A 19,703-nucleotide genomic window follows, 5' to 3' on the forward strand; every position below is an offset into this window, starting at 1 on the left:
AGAAGAGGACCTGAATCAAATTGCTTTAAAAATGCATCTTCACAATTTATAAATTATTAACTATAAGAAATTGCAGTCTTAGGACATGGATGAGAAGAGGCACTGATTTTATTTGTTGCTGCACTGTACCTGTACTGATAAAAAACACAAGATTTAAAGGTAAAGCAGGATGCTTAAAACTCTAGTGCTTTGCTGCCTTTTTACAAAAAGTATTTTCATTTTTCAAAAGTAAAGCTGATATACTGTTTACCCCCGAGTAAATTTAAAACATATCTGTTGTAATTGAAGGTGTTACCAGTCTCTGCATGCAATTCTAGATGAGCCAGTAATGCGTAGATCTTGAAACCTACCACGGAGCATCCTGGTGAATTTTTTTGTCATGCAGCAAAACAAAAGCCACATTTAATTTTATGAAGGCCTAAAAATAACAAGCCGAAGTCCCCTTTTGATCCATTATTGTGTATTTGCAAATATGCTGGGCTTTCTTACCTTTAGTGCGTCAGGCTATAATGTCTGTGGCAAACCTCTTGACATTGTGGAAGGACACTGAAGGAAAACACATCCATTCACATCCAACTGTTCCAGTTCCTAATCTGATTAACCCTTTCTGTTTGGGGGCAGCCTTTGGTTTAATTCCAGGAAGAGGTTCAATTGGTACCTCCTGAAGGCTAGGCAGACTTAAGTACTAAGTCATCGTATTCTCTGATGAGCTTTTCTAAGAGCAACCTGAGGCTGTGTGTGTGCAAGTATCTGAGCCAAGTTGTGTATGATATATACAGAAACTACATGCAGCATGCAGAAAATAATTTGGGGCTGCCTGGTTGAAACCCCAAGGCAGTTCGGACTCCTAGAGGATACCATTGTGTTGGAAGATGGTAACACCCCCAGTACTTACTGCAGCTGTTTTCAATGGATTAAACTGCTTCATGCTTGTACATGATGTTTCAGATGTTCAGAATTCATAGGATTGCATTTCAGGCTTCATAATGTCTTTCCCACACACACAATCAATGCATAACTATGACAACAAAATGAGAGATTGGTTTTGCCTTCTGATTTCGCCTTTAGTAGTTTCACCTTTTCAAGTCTCCTTTATAGCCAAGTCATCTAGTCTTTTAGAAAATTATTATGAAATCTATTTTTTTTCAAAGATAGTGTGATTCTAGAATTTGAAGTGTTTGTGTAGTACCAAACAGTGTTCTCTTTATGATAAAATTGCAAAAGTTGAAAACTGCCGGTCTTAAACTGTAATTCAGGAAGAATGAGGCTTGTCATTCAAATCTGCTGTTTGAACTCTACTGGTACCGATTTACCTCAAGTATGGAATACGGAGAACATGCAGACAAATATAAAAATACCTATTTAGCTTGCAGAAATAATTACAGTTCAGACGACTCACTGATAATAACAAAGAAAGAAGAGAAGAGTGAAAACATTTCTTCAAACTAGAAATTCAGATAGAATTTAGTCTAGATATAGACAACTAAGCAAAAGCGTACAATTAATGAATTAGACAATACCTTCATTTTGGGGCATGCCACTTATGATTGCAGTGTGTTGGAAAATGCTTTTATAATACCAGGCATTTTATTAAGAGTTATAAGTGATATTCTGTTGCACCTGCTATAGTTTTAATGGAAAATTGTGATTGATTATGCGTCAATTAAAGTAGATTATAATGATTTATAATTTTTTTTTTTTTTTAAATAAGCTAATTTCAGTATTTATTATGTGATTTAGTCAGGAACTAAACTGGAGTGTTGTTTTTTTTTTTTTTAAGTGTCCTTGTAAAACTGTAATTTTTTTCTGGCTACATTTTCCAGTCCTTGTGTTTTGGTTTCCTGAGCATAAAAATATACATGTCACAGCTGGCATTCCAGATACTTGGTTTCACTGGGCTTTTGAATCCTACCGTTCAATCTTCTCTACTTCCAAAAAAATATACGAAAAATGTAGACGTAAGAAATTTCAGTGTTAAACTTATGCTTCTTTTTAATACCTTAAGGCTCTTTTCCATAAGTAATCGCTCACTCCAGCATAGTTGGTTCATTGTTTTTTTTAAAGAAAACTCAATTAAAGAATGGAACATTTAGTCAGTGAAAGCAGTGGATGGTTTGGGGCAATATCTGTAGATTTGTCTCAGACATACAAAGGGCCTATTGACCCAGATCCTTCGATCCTGCAAGTGAAAGTGCTTGAACTGTGCCAAAGCAAAAGTATTTGCCAGGGTTCAGAAAACTACAGAGCCAAGTCCTGATGTCCCTATGCAGCTTCTTTGAATTATTAATAATTATAAGTGTTTAAGGATCTTCAGCCAACAAAGTGCAATGGATTCCTCCTGCCTGTTTTCCCAGGAACTCACTTATTTCAACCAGCACTTCACCTGAATGTGTTCTTTTTCCCTGCCCTGATAAGTGAATTTGTGCAAGGTGTATTGTAAAGTCAGGTTCAGGTACCTCTCCTGCAGATTGTTACAGAGAGTGACGATGATTCAGAATATATTAAAATCAAATTAAAATATCATTTAGTGTGGCTTTATTTAATAGGCTGGTGAAAAATTTCAATCTAAAAAATCCTCATATGAAGTTACAATATAGAATCATTTCTGTTGCAGTGTTTTTCAAATTCTAGGGTAAATAAATTATTTCCCTCAATGTATATAGAACTTTCTGTTGGATATGAGTAAAAATAATATAGCTGAAGAGCCAAATAGAGTTTTCAGGTTATTATAATTCATATAGTATTAGTCATTTGATAAGACAGAATAATCTGTTCTCTAATCTCTCTTCTACCATTTTCTTAATTGCATCAATCATGAATTATTCTACTAGAAAAAAAAACTAAAATACATTTTTATAATAATCATAGTAACTTTCTTTGGGTTAAAAGCTCAACTCACAAAGGATATTTACCATAGATAATAATGCTTGGATGACCATTTGTTTTTCATAAAAAGAGCAGTGATTGAAGACTACATTTCAGTAAATATTTTAGAAAAAGAGCATTTTATGTTTTAAAATTTATGTCTGCTCTAAGTCACATATGCTTATTGATCTATGACTAACCTGAGTTTTTTAAGAGAAAGTGACTTTTGTGATAGAACATAAGAATTTAAAGAAACTCAAGTGTAGTTTTAGGGTAAAGTGGATTGAAAAAAAAAAAAAAAAGAGAAAAACAAAGCCCAGAAGAAACCCCCACAAAAGAACAAACCACCACTCGTCCCTCCCAAATAAAGAAAAAAAACCCCACAAACTCCACAGTTTAACATTTTAAACATTCATACTAGTTCTTTCAAATCCATTTCTTATAGCATGATTTTTCAGATAAGCCTTTTGCCTTCGTATTTGTACATTTTATTCACATTCTCTGCTTTAAATTTTCCTACTTGTTCTATTTTCACTATCATAACAGTAGGCTTCAGTTTTTGCTGCTGGATACTCCTGATTTATAACACTATGAACGTACTTTTCTCTAGCTTAGCCTTGAAGAAAAAGATTTTGTGTATTCATATGGTGACAATTAAAAAGGCTTATGTTCTTTGTGGTTTACAGTAAATTAAAGGTGATTTTATCATCAGTGGCATTGCTGTTTTGCAAGTGCATTCTGTTTAAAGTTACAAATAACTGTAAAATCTTATTTATTTTGTCAGTTTAGGTATTTTCCACAGAAAGTGGCATGGGTTAGAAAACAACATCATCTTTTTTTATAAGTAAAATGCTGTGGGTCTAAATCCAAATAATTGTTTTTATTATTTCTGTCAAGCTCTATGGATTCAAATCCAAGTAATTTTTTGTCAAGCTCAGTGTGTTTTTTGGTGATATAAAGTTCACCAGGAGTAAGTTTTAGTTTTGACAATTAAGAGGGTTTAAAAAGCGTCTAGAAAAAATGAAATAATAGGCCAAGAATTCATAGACTTTTTAAGGAGCTTAATAAAAAAAGTGAGTTTAGATGGTAAACTTTTCAGCCATTGAGTAATGACCGGAGGCTTTAAGAACCTCCATGGTTTGAGGTTCAATAAGCTGTTACACAACTGTAGTGAATGTACAGTTTACAAAATAAGTGCAAAATATTTAAATTATGAATAGTGTAATGTCATTTCTGCCTTCACTGTAGGGAGAGATTAGGTGTCCTCCTGATTTATTTATTTTTAATTTTTTAGGGTTTTTCAGAAGGAGAGGGATGAAGCTTAAATTCACTGCCGGTCTCATAAGCCTATATGCATTAGGTAGAGAAAAAAGATAGTGTGAAGATTTTAATTAAAAACTACTGTACTCCTTTCAAGTTCTTTTTTTTTTTGTACCTGATAGTTATCCTTTCTCATTAAAAATGTGTTTAAAATAAGGTATTTTTGTATTGCAGCATAGTATGATAGATTTAGAAAAAAAGGCTACAGCTGTGAACGTTTGTTTTGTTATTATTTGGTGGAGTTTGTTTGTGTTTGTGTTTTGGGTTTTTTAATACTAGCATAGAAACTACCATGTTGTTTTTAATGGCACTGGCTAGGAGGACATCTTGCAGAACTTGGTGTCTGGTTCAATATTTCATTTATTTTAGATTGCTTATACATTTTTGTTGGAACAACAGCAAAATAAAAGCCTTGTCGAGCAGTGCACTGTACTATAACATCAGTACCGACCACTCTGAGTGAGCAATATTGAGTCATCGCAACCTTTGTATGTTTTAGACCCATTCACCACGATCAACAAAAGCTGAGACAAAACAACGTGGTGGAACCAGAGTAAACAGCAGGAACTTCTGAAAGCATCTGCCCATCTTTCTGTGGACACAGATAGCTTAGTTGATACGAAGGTTAAAGGATTTCTGAGATTGAATGACATGCCAGAGCTCGTTCTCTGTAGTGCGTTTTCAAAAAATAAAGGAGGCAGAATGTTAGACTAATTTTACCTTCTGGATAATGGAAGGGATAAATTCCCACACAACTTCTCCATTAACACTTCTGAATGAGTGCAAGACACACAAGCTGACTTGCTGTTCTGGATAAAGGTCTGGAAGTTCAGTAGATCCAAATACCAGTGCCATTAATAAGATCTGGCATTACTCTGTTTCTTCCTGGAAGACAGAGGGTTCACTTGGTTGCCAAGACTTTTGTCCAGATCCAGAATTTTTTTATTCTCTGACATCTTTCTGATATTTTGAAGAAACATCTGTTTTACAGTATCACTAGATCTTCTCTTTGGCCATTGCACTAAATTTAATGGTACATTAAAATTTCTGTCCTCAGTGCAAAACCAGAAAAAGAAAATTTGGGAAAAAAAAAAAGTAGGTACCTGTACTCTTTTTTTCTGCTGAATTAGAACCTCTGATGACTCCATTGAGTCAGATTGGAGGTAATCTTGGGGGAGGAATTACAGTCTAGGAATCTCCTTTCTATTAGAGTAGTAGTTGAAATAGGTAGAAAGGCCAAGCACCTTGGTGTTCATAAATGTTGTGATCTTTGCTATATTCAGTTTTAAAAGGAGTTAAAGAGGTCAGTTTCCCCTATAAATATCCTACAGGGGGACTGTTGGGATGATACAAGTGCCCCCAGTCATGTCAGTGTCTGCTGATATGCTGTGGGCATGTCTTTCAAATAGGAGTCAGATTCCCAGGGCTGCAGGCTCAGGCAGGTGCCTGGCTAGAAACCAAAGCTGTTCTGGGCCGTGCCCAGAAAACAGCCTTTCTAAACCAAACACAGAGATACCTAAACAACATAAACACATCACAAAATTATCAGGGTTTCTGGATAGCAATTTTGCACATGAACACTTAAATTTTTCCAAGGTGACAGGTTGCTTAAGGTGTTCTTTGCCTCTAATGTGCTGCTCAAAACATTATGACATTTCAGATTAAAAATACTTATTATTTGTTTAGCTGTTCTGTGCACATAGAATGCTGGAATTGCATTTAAATAAAGGCTATCATCAAAATGTGAGTTGATGTGACTTTACAATGTCTGAAAACAAAAATTAATAAAGTATATCTGTTAAGATAAATAGAGCTTGATTTCAAATACCATGTTTATTGAGATTAATTTTAAAATCCAGTCATTTTACATTTTATTAATTTCTCTTCACTTTTAGTCAGGACCAGGATTGTTATTAAAAAATTTACAAATAATCAGCTGATATTTCCAAATATCTTGCATATATATGCAATATTTTCAGCTGGAAGCAAGTCTGTTGTAAAAGCTGCTTGTTTTCACAGGAGGTCCATTCTAATGTAAAGATTAAATAGGAAGAGGCAAGCGTTCAGTCTTTTTCTGGGTTCTCTGACCTCTACCTCATGTCCCCAGTGTTTGAAACATGCCCATAGGTAATGAAGATGCTCCTGTACTTAAAGCCTATTTGCAGGTTGATTGGCATCCAGCCTGACATGCTGCTTCATACAGACCCCATTCATGCTAATGCCTGCATAGAACAAAGGAGCATGATGCATGGTTATGGGCACGTTTAAAAAACATCTGGATTTACAATGATAGTTATGTATACAATATTTGATAATGTCTCTTATTTCTATCAGAAGTAACTATTTCCATACCTGTGCTCTGTAGTGACAGTATACAGTGGATCACAAGAGATCCTGAAAGAGAATTTTCCTCTCTTTCATCTGCCAAGCAACTTTCAAATGTCTTCCAAAGTGTGTGTAATACTGACCATTTCAAAATAGCCCCAAGATACATTTTAATTTAAGACCCTTAAGAAATAGGTGACTGAATTGCATTAGTTTGACTACATTGAAAGACTACAGGAGGTAGTTGTCCAGATCCTTTACTAGTTCTCGACAAATAAATTCGTGTCTCGTTCTTCATGAATATGGGTTTACATATGTATAGACCTATTTATATATATATATATGCAAGATATTAAAATGCAGTATTGCATCTGTATCTATAGCCCAATCTCTACCACTTACTTCTGAAATTACCAATAATTTGATAAGAGTTTTGTGAATGTTTTGACAAAAAAATGCAATTATTGTACAAAGCACTATGAAAAGGCAATTCTGCTTTTATGGTATATACAAGCCTTCAAGTAGAGAAATACTTTGTTATGAGAAAAATGCACAAAATTCAAATGAGAGATTTTATTGAATATAATCCTCAAAGCAAAATAAAGCTTTAACATGCATTAAAGCAAGGCACCATTTGATATCCCAATTTAGTCTGTGTATAGTTTAGTGAAGTATTATAAACAAGGTGCTGAAATGCATAGTGAACCATTGGAAAAAAATTGGTGGTGTAAAGCAGTAAGTCAAACATGTAATATACCCACAAGCAACAAGAACACACAAGTTTGTCTTACTACCTTTGATATATATTTGTTGGTATTTAAGTATATTTAAATTGTTTAAATATAGGGAACAATGCTGAACATTTGTTTATACCCATTGATTCTACCCACTTGCTCTTGCAGCAAAGAACATTTCCTATATTACCTTGCTTTGAATCTTACCTGTCTCCAAGGAAAAATACTTTTTCTTTTAGACCTCCTTTCTCTTAACCTCTATTAGTGATACAGTCTCCTTTCTCCTGCTGCTCCAGTAGCAACCCCCCATACATGCTGAGGAACCTTCTTCTGTGCCTGTTTCAGACCAATTTCAGCTTTTTGAACAGTGCTTCGGCTGGATACGCCATTCTAGTGGAGGTCTTCCTAGTGTCTTGTATACCCGCACTGTGTTCTTCGACTCTGTTGATACAGTCTCTGCCCAAAGTATCCCATTATTTTTTTAGTCTTTCTCACTGTTGTGTTAGATTAGGGCTGAATGGCTAGTTCAGAGTCCCCATGGTTTTAATTTGTTTTTAGTGTGTCTACAGTGTAGATATATGTATCTAAGCTGATCGCCCTGGACTCCTCCAGTAGTCTCAGAAGTCGCTAGAAATCAGCTTAATGGAATCGAAGGCATGATTCATTTTATTTTAAAGAAAGTGTCTAACAGGTCAAATGAATCACACCTTAAAATGGTTATTTCTCTTCTCTGACTGTAAAAAAAATCAATTGGTATGTCAAGGATAGATTTAGACATTGCAGATATCCAGATCAAGAGGAAAAATAATTTGACTTACTGTGATTAAGAATACTTTTTTTTTCTTTTATGTCTTCACATTTTAATTTATTTTCTACTGCTTAAGTATATTCTTTTAATGTTATATTCTAAATCTCTAAGTGTATCTCTTTATGACTTTAGCACGTGGACAGGCTCTTCCCTGCCTGTATTGCTCTTTGAGGGGCACCAGTTCTTCCAGATATCTCAGCCCAAAACCTGTTCTAACATGGTGCTGACAAGGTACTGCATACTTGAAAATAGCTACCCCTGAGTTTATCTATTCAACAGATAAAAGTTAAGCATTGGGTTAAACATGGGACTAACAAACAAAGATTACATCTTTCTATAATATCTTACAGCTTTAAAATATACATATAAAAAATCTGCTTCTGGGACTATCGTCTGCAATTTCATCTTCAGAAGTTTCAGTTACTGATTGTACAAGGTAGGGTACTGAGCCTTTTAGTTAAGGACCTGGGGGTCCTGGTGGACAACAGGATGACCATGAGCCAGCACTGTGCCCTTGTGGCCAGGAAGGCCAATGGCATCCTGGGGTGTATTAGAAGGGGGGTGGTTAGTAGATCGAGAGAGGTCCTCCTTCCCCTCTACTCCACCCTGGTGAGACCACATCTGGAATATTGTGTCCAGTTCTGGGCCCCTCAGTTCAAGAAGGACAGGGAACTGCTGGAGAGGGTCCAGCGTAGGGCAACGAAGATGATTAAGGGAGTGGAGCACCTCCCTTATGAAGAAAGGCTGAGGGAGCTGGGTCTCTTTAGTTTGGAGAAGAGGAGACTAAGGGGGGACCTTATTAATGTTTATAAATATATAAAGGGTGAGTGCCATGAGGATGGAGCCAGGCTCTTCTCGGTGGCAACCAATGATAGGACAAGGGGTAATGGGATCAAGCTGGAACACAAGAGGTTCCACTTAAATTTGAGAAGAAACTTCTTCTCAGTAAGGGTGACAGAGCACCGGAACAGGCTGCCCAGGGAGGTTGTGGAGTCTCCTTCTCTGGAGACATTCAAAACCCGCCTGGACATGTTCCTGTGCGACCTCACCTAGGTGTTCCTGCTCCAGCAGGGGGATTGGACTAGATGATCTTTTGAGGTCCCTTCCAATCCCAAACATACTGTGATACTGTGATTGCTGGTATCTTCTGAATTACAGATAAAGTTACCAAAGTTTATCTTGCCAGTTTTTCTTGGACAGCACATGATTAACGTCTTCTGCTTAGTCTGGAATGACTTTCTTTCGTCTTTTCAAATTTATCTTTGCGATCGCAGCTTACAAATTTTATTAAGGTCTATAGTACATTTTAAATTTAATTTGAAGAAAAATCACATATGGACCTTGTCTTTTCTCTTCTTGGCAATTAGGGTGTTTATTTAAAGAGGGAATTCTTTTCATATGACATTGCATGCAATCCATGTTTCATAGCAAATAATGTTCCAGTATTTAAAGGGTAGCTAAAAAGAAGATAGAGACTCCCTTTTTACAAGGAGTCACACAGAAACGATACGTTGCTCATGGGGAGACTCTGATTGGACACCAGGGAAATTTTTCACAATGAGAGAAATCGGCCATTGGAATAATCTCCCCAGGGAAGTGGTGGATGTCCCAGCATTGGACACTTTTAAGATTCAGCTGGACAGGGTGCTGGGTCATCTTGTCTAGACTGTGCTTTCACCAAGAAAGGTTGGACCACACTATCCTTATGGTCCCTTCCAGCCTGGTATTCTGTGAGTCTATGATGATATCTTTAGGCACTTTTGTGCATTATATTATAGTTTCTATATCTTTTTTTTTATTATCATAGTCCTGGAATTAAGAGAAGGAAGTTTTTTTTTTTTTTGCATATTTTTTGCCATGCTTTAATTAATACGGGTGTTTCTGTAGGAACTATAGGATAGTACCTATGCCATTTTGTGTTAAAGTTGCTGATTTTTCTCATGTGAAGTTGAAAAGAACTGAAATGAAGTTATGAGATTTACACTGATGTAAAAGTAGTAGGCTGTAAGAGCCCATCCCACTTCCACAGAATATTATTCCAAATAGTGGTCCCAATTATTTTAATAGTGCAGATCAGAACATGAACGAATCTCCATCTTTAAACAAAGTGAATCAAGACAGGGCTAAGGCATCCTTTAACTTATGACATTTTTATTTCTTATGCAGTCACACACACAGAGACACCCCTCTGCATGTGCAGGTTGTCTGTCATTTCTTGTTTATGGTAATGAGGTCACTTGGTTTTAGTTTGTCAGCTTGACATCTATTCATTAAGCTATGGATAGTTTTAAAGAGCCCTATGAAGGTTGTTAGGAACTGAAAGTGTATGCAGAATAAAGCAGTAATAAATGATGCATGGGCTGTTTGTTTTTTTTGGCATCTCCAACAACACGTAAAATGCTTGTAAAATATTTTGAGATCCTTAGATTAAAGCTGACTTAACCTAAATTAAAGCTTGTGGATATATGTGATGACATGTATATACATGCAGATATGTATTGATAGGCAAAGCCCTACACAAACAGAATTTATGGCTGAGTTGTGAATATTCAGACCAGTAATTATATACTACACGGATAGTATTTTTGAGAAGACACATTAAACTTATCCCAATGATCAAATGAAACATAGGAAACTGAATTAGATAGCACTATAACTTATCAATTTCAATCTCTTATTTTCTCTGATACCCAAAGTATGTTTCAGTGGTTAATGACAGTGCTGTATCCAAAGTTTCTCAAAATGCTAGTGTGGTACAATATGTTTCTGTACTGCAAAGAGCTACACTTAAAGAAGTATTGCTAGTCTGTCCCAGAAAAAAATGAGTCAGGGTCCTTTCTCTTCTCACTGTGACCTTCTCTGAAGCTCCAAATCCATGTCCACCACTTAATCACTACTACTCCAGTAGCAGAAAGTAGTTTCAGCTCCAGCCAGTTTCACGCTTGATTCTGCTGCTGTTCTGACCCCTTTAAATACTCCTGTACAAGTCACTGAGAGAACTTTCTTGGGAAGATTCACATTAATCACCCAGTAAGCTTATATATCTGAAAAAAAAGAGTTCCACCTTCCTTTTCTTCCTCTCCAAGGTCTAACAGTTGCATACAAAAATGACCTCAATTCAGGAGCCTGCCTTGGTTACAATTACAAGAGCCTTCTGCATGACTTGAGCTACCTAATTAAAATTCTCATTAAAGTCTGAGCCATTGAAGCAAAGAGCCAATATATCATTTTCTCTACTTTACAGTTTATATATTTTCAGCATCTAATAGCCTTCATAGGGATCATTGCATTCATTCATAAGGCTATAAGTAGTTATGTTCTGGCCCATAATTCCAAAAATGTCTCTATATTTGGCATAATTGCAATGTTCTGGACTCATCAGGCTCATCCAACGAAGTCCTCAGTGTACGTGTACATGTGGTTTCTGTTCAGTTAGTTAGTTAAGATGTAAAATTTTCCAGTCACTGAAGTTAACTGCTTTTGGCTGTTTAGCCCCAGCTTGTGATGCATGTGATCACAGGATTCTCCCCTGATGTCTCAAAAGTTGTAAAGCTCCTTGTGTTGTGGCAGATTAGGAACATGGGGCTCTTCCCTGCCTGTATTGCTCTTTGAGGGGCACCAGTTCTTCCAGATATCTCAGTCCAAAACCTGCTCTAACATGGTGCTGACAAGGTACTGCATACTTGAAAATAGCTACCCCTGAGTTTATCTATTCAACCGATAAAAGTTAAGCACACGTATCTACAAATGCCTGTTGTTTTGTTTTGTGTGTATATATGTGAGAGGAGATGTAGTCTACAGATCTGTGTATAAATATGTCTCCCAAAGCGTGTAATCAGGAACAATTCCTTACTTTTAGAGGCTTACTGAAGTTAAATACTGGATTTTTTTTTTCCCCCATCACATCCATGGGTTTCCAGACATTGCACACAGAACTGTTACCCAGTTGTAGTGAGAAAGGAATGGAATACACACTGAAAACAGCTGCAAATATTCAGTTTAGACTTATTAGCACTGCTTCTAACCATTCTGATGGAGAGCACTTCATTAATTTGCATAGATGCCTCTCAGAGGCTGTGTACCTTCAAACTACAGAAGAACTCATCTGATTTCCCGTATATCTTACTGTCTTTTTTATTTTTAATATATTTCTGTGTTTAATGGATTATAGAATGTATTGAAAGGTGTAGTGAAGCTGAAGCTGGTTTTTAGTTAAATATTTTCACTTATTTTCAGTATACATCTGCTCTTACATATGACGCTGTTCAAGTGATGACAGAAGCTTTCCGGAATTTGCGTAAACAGAGGATTGAGATCTCCAGAAGAGGAAATGCTGGAGATTGTCTTGCAAATCCAGCTGTGCCCTGGGGTCATGGTGTGGAAATAGAAAGGGCATTGAAACAGGTAGTTTCCCTTGAGTGAATACTGGATGAATGCATGTATAAAATTCTCTATAAATGCTTGAAAAGAACCTTTCCAGTCTTCTAACGTGCCTGGATCTTGCTGGGAATAACATGGAAGTGAACTCCTCAGGAATATGTCTCATAGTAAGATAATATATTGTGTGTGGAAGAGTCTAAACAGAATGTTTTTGAAATTTCAGTTTATGGAAATAGAAAATGCATTTCAAAAAAGAAACAAACTTAGTTCTTCTACCATTTTAATCTCCATCTGTATAGGTTCAGGTGGAAGGTCTAACAGGGAATATAAAGTTTGATCAGAATGGAAAAAGAATCAATTTTACAATAAACGTCATGGAACTCAAAAGTACTGGTCCTCGGAAGGTAATTTGAATTGTCTTACAGTGTCTTTAAAGGTTTTACCATGCTAAGCAACAAGTTAAGGTAGGTAATGAAACACTGGATTAATTAAAGCATGAGTTGTAATAATACTTATTCATAGATGTATTCTATAAGGGTCTTGCAGAACACAGTGAAAATATGTATTATTTCTTTCTAACAAATACAAGTTTTTATTTCTGGTAAGTACTACCAGTATTTTCTTTTCAGTTTTGCAGATTAAACTTTTTGCTTTCTCATCTGAATTGCTAAATATGAACCATTATTTTGGGAAATACGCTTCTAAATGATGAATGCAGAATGCAGCTTTTCAATGATGTTTCTTCAAATGTGATTATCTTTCTGTTCTAATTCCAAATTTTTCAGGAAAAGCCAGTTTCTCATGTCTTCCTTATCCAGAGTCTGTCATAACCCTTTCAGTCGTACAGTGTGTGATGATACTAATACCTGTTAATATGCAAAAATGGTGTGCCTGTATTAGACAAATTAATCTCAACAAATGGCATTAGTTCTATCCCGTTACTATTTGTAATAATCTTTAACAACGTAAATAGAAATATTTACACTGGTAAATCCAGAGCTAAAATAGTTCTCTTTGATCATAGAACAAAGTCATAGTAATATCATGCTATACCTGCTCTATGAAAGTTCATATTCACTGGTATCTGTGCATCCTATAAACTCTCTTTAGATTGGATATTGGAGCGAAGTGGACAAAATGGTTGTGAATCCTCTTGATGGCCCTCTTGGAAATGAATCTTCAGGACTAGAGAATAAGACTATTATTGTCACCACTATTTTGGTAATTAACCTCATATTTTGTCAGAAGACAGTATGTCCTACAGTGATTTGTTTCTCATCATTATGTTAGTTTAAATATACTGTTGTATTATTATCTGAGGTTGTAACCTGTTACTCATCATGATACATAAATAAAATCTGGAAATTAAGGATATATAAATGATTCAGTATGTGGTTTTGTTCTGTAGAAAACACGTGGTCATTGATTGAACATCCTAGAAAGTTAGAATTTTTACGCTTAAAAATGGAAATGAAATACCTGCTTTCAAAGGAGAGGCATTGGTTTTAGAGAAAGGATTTTGCCAAACAGCAAAGAGACTGGTTCTTATGCTTCAGAATTGTAGTCGCCATGGATTGGTGAAGTGTAAAATAAAACATTAAAAGATGCATTGTACTTGTCTAGAAAATAACATTATGTACTGTTATAGAACAGCATTTCTCTGTAAGTTACACAGCTTCTTTATCAGTTTGGACGAGTCACAAGCTGGCATAGGAATATCACTGGATGTAGGAATAGTTTGGTAACAACAGAGCAAAGAGGAGATAGGTTACTTTAGTACAACTCATCAGACTCATCAGCAGCTTTGCTCATGATAGAACTTTATTGCATAGTTATAGATATCTTACCTAATGTTTGTGTAGTAATTCAGGGAGGGAGGGGTGTGGTTGTGAAATAGGAAACAATGTTATTGTATTAAGAAAACAGCAAAAGAAACTAAATACCTTTGCCTTCTTCCATCCAAACTGTATGAGAGAAAGAACCTGATTTTGGAACTTACTCTTTCTTCTCTGAATGCATAACTCCTGGTAACATTCATGGTCATTATTAACATACTACTGAGAATCACTATACCTGTAAGTATTGTTGTTTGTGTATGACTTCAGAGAATGCAGCTTTCAAATGTGTTAAGGACATGTCATGTTAATAATTAACAGCTGACATATACGTAGCATGTATGACTCAGATGTTACATTTTCTCTTTCTCATGTGTAAAAGAGAACATACTAATCTATGAAGTGTACAACCAATACGTCTCTCTTTTTACCAAGTAGCTAAGGCAAGTTCTTTCTGTGCAGGAGTCCCCATACGTCATGATGAAGAAAAATCATGAAATGCTTGAAGGAAATGATCGATATGAGGGCTATTGCGTGGACTTAGCTACAGAAATTGCTAAACACTGTGGATTCAAATATAAGCTCACAATTGTTGGGGATGGCAAGTATGGGGCGAGAGATGCAGACACGAAAATCTGGAATGGGATGGTTGGAGAACTTGTTTATGGGGTAAGAATTTTTTTTATAATGAAGCCATTAAAGATGACTAATGGAAGGAGTGGGATTTGATACAGTTTTCTCTGTAGAGGAAAATTATCGAATTCCTTCTACAGAGAATTAGTAACCTGTATTGGCATGAAAAATTTTGAAAGTGAAACATGGAATTAGGTTTTAAGTGCAAATGAAGTTGAGGGGAGTGAGCATCCTTCTGAGCAGGTGAAAGGCAGTGTACTTTACTAACACTTTTAAATGTCATATACTTTTAGAAGGGCATGTGTAAAAAGGGAAGCTTGGAGTATGCCAACCATATGGCTATATATATTTCAGTAGGAAGAGTTTCAACAAAAAAATTCTGAAATTCTCAATAGGACATTCTTGGTGAAATGAATGTTGCTGGTGTCTCTGCTGTCCTATTACCCATTTATGAAATGCCCTAGAAACTAAACCATTCTTTGCTCTGATCATTGTATTAGCTATTATTTGCTTTTTTCTTCCTTTACAGAAAGCCGATATTGCAATCGCTCCATTAACTATAACGTTGGTGAGAGAAGAGGTGATTGACTTCTCAAAGCCCTTTATGAGCCTGGGGATATCAATAATGATCAAGAAGCCTCAGAAGTCCAAGCCAGGAGTGTTTTCATTTCTTGATCCATTAGCATATGAAATCTGGATGTGCATTGTTTTTGCCTACATTGGGGTCAGTGTAGTTTTATTCCTGGTCAGCAGATTTAGCCCATACGAGTGGCACACAGAGGAATTTGAAGATGGAAGAGAAACGCAAACTAATGAATCAACTAATGAATTTGGGATATTTAATAGTCTCTGGTTTTCCCTGGGTGCCTTTATGCAGCAAGGATGCGATATTTCGCCAAGGTTGGTTACTCGCCCATTTCAACTTTGTGCATTTTTGGTCTCAGCCATCTCAGCCGGAGGAGGTTCATGGTGCATATATTTTCACTCTCAAGAAAGAAATGAATTGCTAGTTTTTTCCCCTCTCTAAAATCACAAAAGCCCTTGAAATAAAATCAGTTGTCTGTGACATAGGGTCATGATGTATTTGATCGATGTTGTCTTAACATTGATCATACATTTGCCAAGTGAATTTATATACACCATCCAGAGACTGTAAAATGCATAAGGTTCAAGTCATTCCACACCTTCTTGGAGGGGTACCGTGTTTTTGCTGCATATTCCCATTTTACAGTTGACGGTGCATATGGTTCACAACAACTGTAGTGGGAAAAAAGGGTAACATACTAGTCACAAACTACACAGACAGCGCTTTCCCTCTAAAATTCACTATGTATCATAACACTGTTATTAACCAGCTGTTTTTCTACAGGAGAGCCTTAAACTGAAATAAAGGTGGTGGCTCTAATTTCATGTGAATAGTTGCAAAACACTGCTGTTTTTCCATGGCCTAGTTTTAGAAAAGTCTCAAAGGAAATATCTAAAATGAATTTGAAGGTCCAGTTTAAAAATGCTCAGTTCCTTGTGGATTTTCACCTACTTTATTAGGCACAACTGTAAAGCACTTAAGTTAATTCCTTTGCAGCTCATTAAATATTCTATTTCCCTTGTGCACAAGTGGTTCTAGCCTTGATTCAGCAGAGCGGTAAGTAGGTAGGTAAATAGGTACTTGCTGCTTGAAGGAACTATAGTAACAAGTATAATAGGGCAACTGGGTTTAAAGAAATCATATCAGAAGACCTACCTAATTATAGTAAGCAATTTAACTTTCTTGTGTAGAACCTAAAGTAAGACAAGGAACAGGTCGATTTCTAGTGGGTCTAGTGGCTAGTATGCAAAATAAATCACACCAAGGAAGCTTTTCTTATGTCTAAGTCATGCATCCAAAAAGGCAACAGCAGGTTTTCAACTTGTTCTATTGTGGAAATAGCAGAGCATTTGTTGTGTGAGAATTTTAGCAATTCTACGTAAAGGCTGGTGTATTACAGTGAGATCTGCCAGCCTTTATGATGAAAGATGCAATAGATTAGGCATAAAACACCATAAGAATGTTATACAAGAAAGGAGACAGTGAAGAGACAGCCAGTGGTTTCAGGTCATGAGAAGCTGTGTTAATGACAGTCCTTTGGGGTTTTGCATTGATTACACACTTCACAGGTTTAGTTGTCTGCAAATCCTCCATTAGCTACGAAATTATTTTTATTGAATCAAGGCCATAGTAGAATAATGATTTTTTTTTTTTTTTTTATTACTGTTTTACTGGCTATTAAAGCATGACAGTTGTGCACGGTTTGATAACTTTTGAAAGGTGATGTAAGAATAATAACAGTAAATGGTCATCATAAAAGATGTGTAAAACTCTAACAATTTTGGAGATTCAAGATTTAGTTTCAGTGAGGTGTTTAACACCGCTTTATTTCACTACAAACATATTTTTGAGGAAAGCAGTTAGTTTGTATATTATGTGTTTATTATAAAAATAGAAGAGGGCTGAAAACACCTCAGTTATTTTTGTTCTTGCACCAAAAACATCACTTATGGAATTTGAACTCCCTGCATATGAATTGGAGCAGATAGAAAAAGGGATCACAAAATATCAGCAAAATGTCTTTGTGGCGTTAAGTTTTATACTATTGCTACTATAATTTCTCTAATAAAGTGACAAACACTGTAAGAATTGTAGAGTAGACAAGTTAAGACTTCCTGGCTCTGAAATAGAAGGTGGTGCTGAGTAAGGCTGGACTGGACCATCATCTTGACACATAGCACAGAAACAAAGGAATGGAATAGAGAATGATAACTTAGCAAAGTTATCCTCATCTTTTTTGAGATGTGAGCGCACTCTCAGTACTACCACATAATACCTTTGTAAGTATAAAAGCATGGTGCACTATTTTAGGTAACTGCACAGAAATTGTTATTTTAGTTTTTAATGATCTGATAAACGAGGTACTTGTACAATTGTGGGTTCCTACTAACATAGAATTATCAATCTTTAGAAACTTTTTGAAATGTACATTAAAAAATGGTTTATTTAACTGGGACAGACCTTATGGGAAAATGTTAATACAAATGACGTTCAAAAAAGTTTTACTTACAAAATATAATATGAGAGTGCAATATCTGGATTGGCATTGAGCTTATTCTTCTTTTTACAAAGTTGGCAGCAGCTCTGTTTGCTGAAATCATGGTCTTTTGAAGATTATGTTTGTTTATAGCAAATGTCATCAATACAATATGACGTTCCGTAAAATCAGCAATTACTACATACATTTTACCAGAGATTTTACCTTGCAAATATGTATTTATCACATAATTCAATCTTTTAATTGTAGAATTATTTTGTACACAGATTGCCTCCATGTCAAAATAAGTATATAGTATTTTTTTCAAAGGTGACAGAAAGCATGTTTGTAGAATATATCTCAGTTTAAAAGGAACTTGAAATAATTTATTTTCTATGATCCTTTTTAATAATCTATTCTGAACCTCATCTGGCTTGATTTTCATCAAGTGATGTGAGTGAGTGAGTCTGTTGTGACATGGAATAAGTCTTTTCATGTCTGAAATATCACAGAGATTTTTCATAATACCAATTAGTAAAAACAATTTGTCCAGAATTGGTTCTATTTATTTTTGTTCCCAGTTTAATAAATCAGCTTTGCATGACCATCATGTTTTAATGTGCATATATAGTTATATCTATTTATATATCTATATAAATATTTTGTCAGAATTACTTGAAAATCTCACTCATAATACAGTAGGCTGGGTAAGTGATTTTTAATTTGTTTACTTAATAGATAGGGGAGACACATCAAGACATACCTAAGCTACTGCAACACCATGGTACTAGACTTTCAACTACATGCACATTTCTGGCAAATAATTAATCACATCTCTAAAGATTATGTACTCTTACTATAATGTCTTGTTTGAAACAAAGTAGTGAGTAATTTCAAAGTTTAAAAGATTATTAAAAAAAAGTCAAGATTGACAATGATGGCAGTATCAATAGTTCTCTTCCATTAGTTTCTAGTATTCAAAGTAATTGAATTTCTCTAGATGTGTACTCCATATTGTTTTATATATTTTCTTGAGTTCTCTTTTCTTCTCTCTTCTTGAGCAGGAGATGCAAAGCAAAGATCCATAAGAGCCCACCTGCTGCAGTTAAAAACATCAGATTATTATTATTATTTAAAAATATTTTTTCTTGGCCATTTTTCTGTATTATCACTGGTTGTGTCATGTCCAGTCCACAGTTTGTACATACTTGTGTCTTTCAAAAGTGGTGTACACTTTTTAGTTTACGGATATTCTGTGGGCCAGTTTTTATTGCAAATAATGCTGTTTGTTTCTCACTATGGATTGTCCACAGCAGCATAAGCCATTGTTTTGTGGAAATCAGTCTTTGTCTGAATGTCTTAGGAAAATAAGCAACCTCAAGGTACTTGATTTTAAGTGCATACCAGTTTATCTGAAAGCACTGTGTCACTGATTTTGTTTGATCCTCTTCACAATGTCAGGCAAGTTCACTTCAGAGGGAATGACAAGTTTATGTGTTAAATATAGCACATTATGATGGGAGCAGTTTCCTTTCAGGATGTTCAGAACTTTGAAGAACTGGATCACTAAATTCTGCCTAAAGTAAGCTCTGGAGTCCTGGTTTCAGCCAGGTCCAGGAGGTGTAGTGGAGTATACCTTGACTTCCCATCAAAATAGCATACAGAGCTGTGCTGCAAGATGATAACCTGAAATGGTCCCCTTTAGTATAATGCATCATTTGCATAAAACTGATAATGTGTG

General features: G+C 35.6%; 1 protein-coding gene across 1 annotated transcript in view; it reads left to right on the plus strand.

Annotated features, from left to right (window-relative positions):
* GRIA2 (glutamate ionotropic receptor AMPA type subunit 2) overlaps window positions 1–19,703 on the plus strand; it is a gene marked incomplete at its 5' end in the record, with an annotated part of 91,528 nt that overhangs the window by 57,056 nt on the left and 14,769 nt on the right. Inside the window, 5 exons of the mRNA XM_082051349.1 lie at window positions 12,289–12,456; window positions 12,732–12,836; window positions 13,543–13,653; window positions 14,730–14,936; window positions 15,430–15,800. Of these exons, the coding sequence (XP_081907475.1) occupies window positions 12,289–12,456; window positions 12,732–12,836; window positions 13,543–13,653; window positions 14,730–14,936; window positions 15,430–15,800 (962 nt within the window). The remainder of the gene's footprint in view (window positions 1–12,288; window positions 12,457–12,731; window positions 12,837–13,542; window positions 13,654–14,729; window positions 14,937–15,429; window positions 15,801–19,703) is intronic.

The sequence above is a fragment of the Streptopelia decaocto genome (assembly GCF_964273445.1).
Source record: "Streptopelia decaocto genome assembly, chromosome: 4".
NCBI classification, from domain to species: Eukaryota; Metazoa; Chordata; class Aves; order Columbiformes; family Columbidae; genus Streptopelia; species Streptopelia decaocto.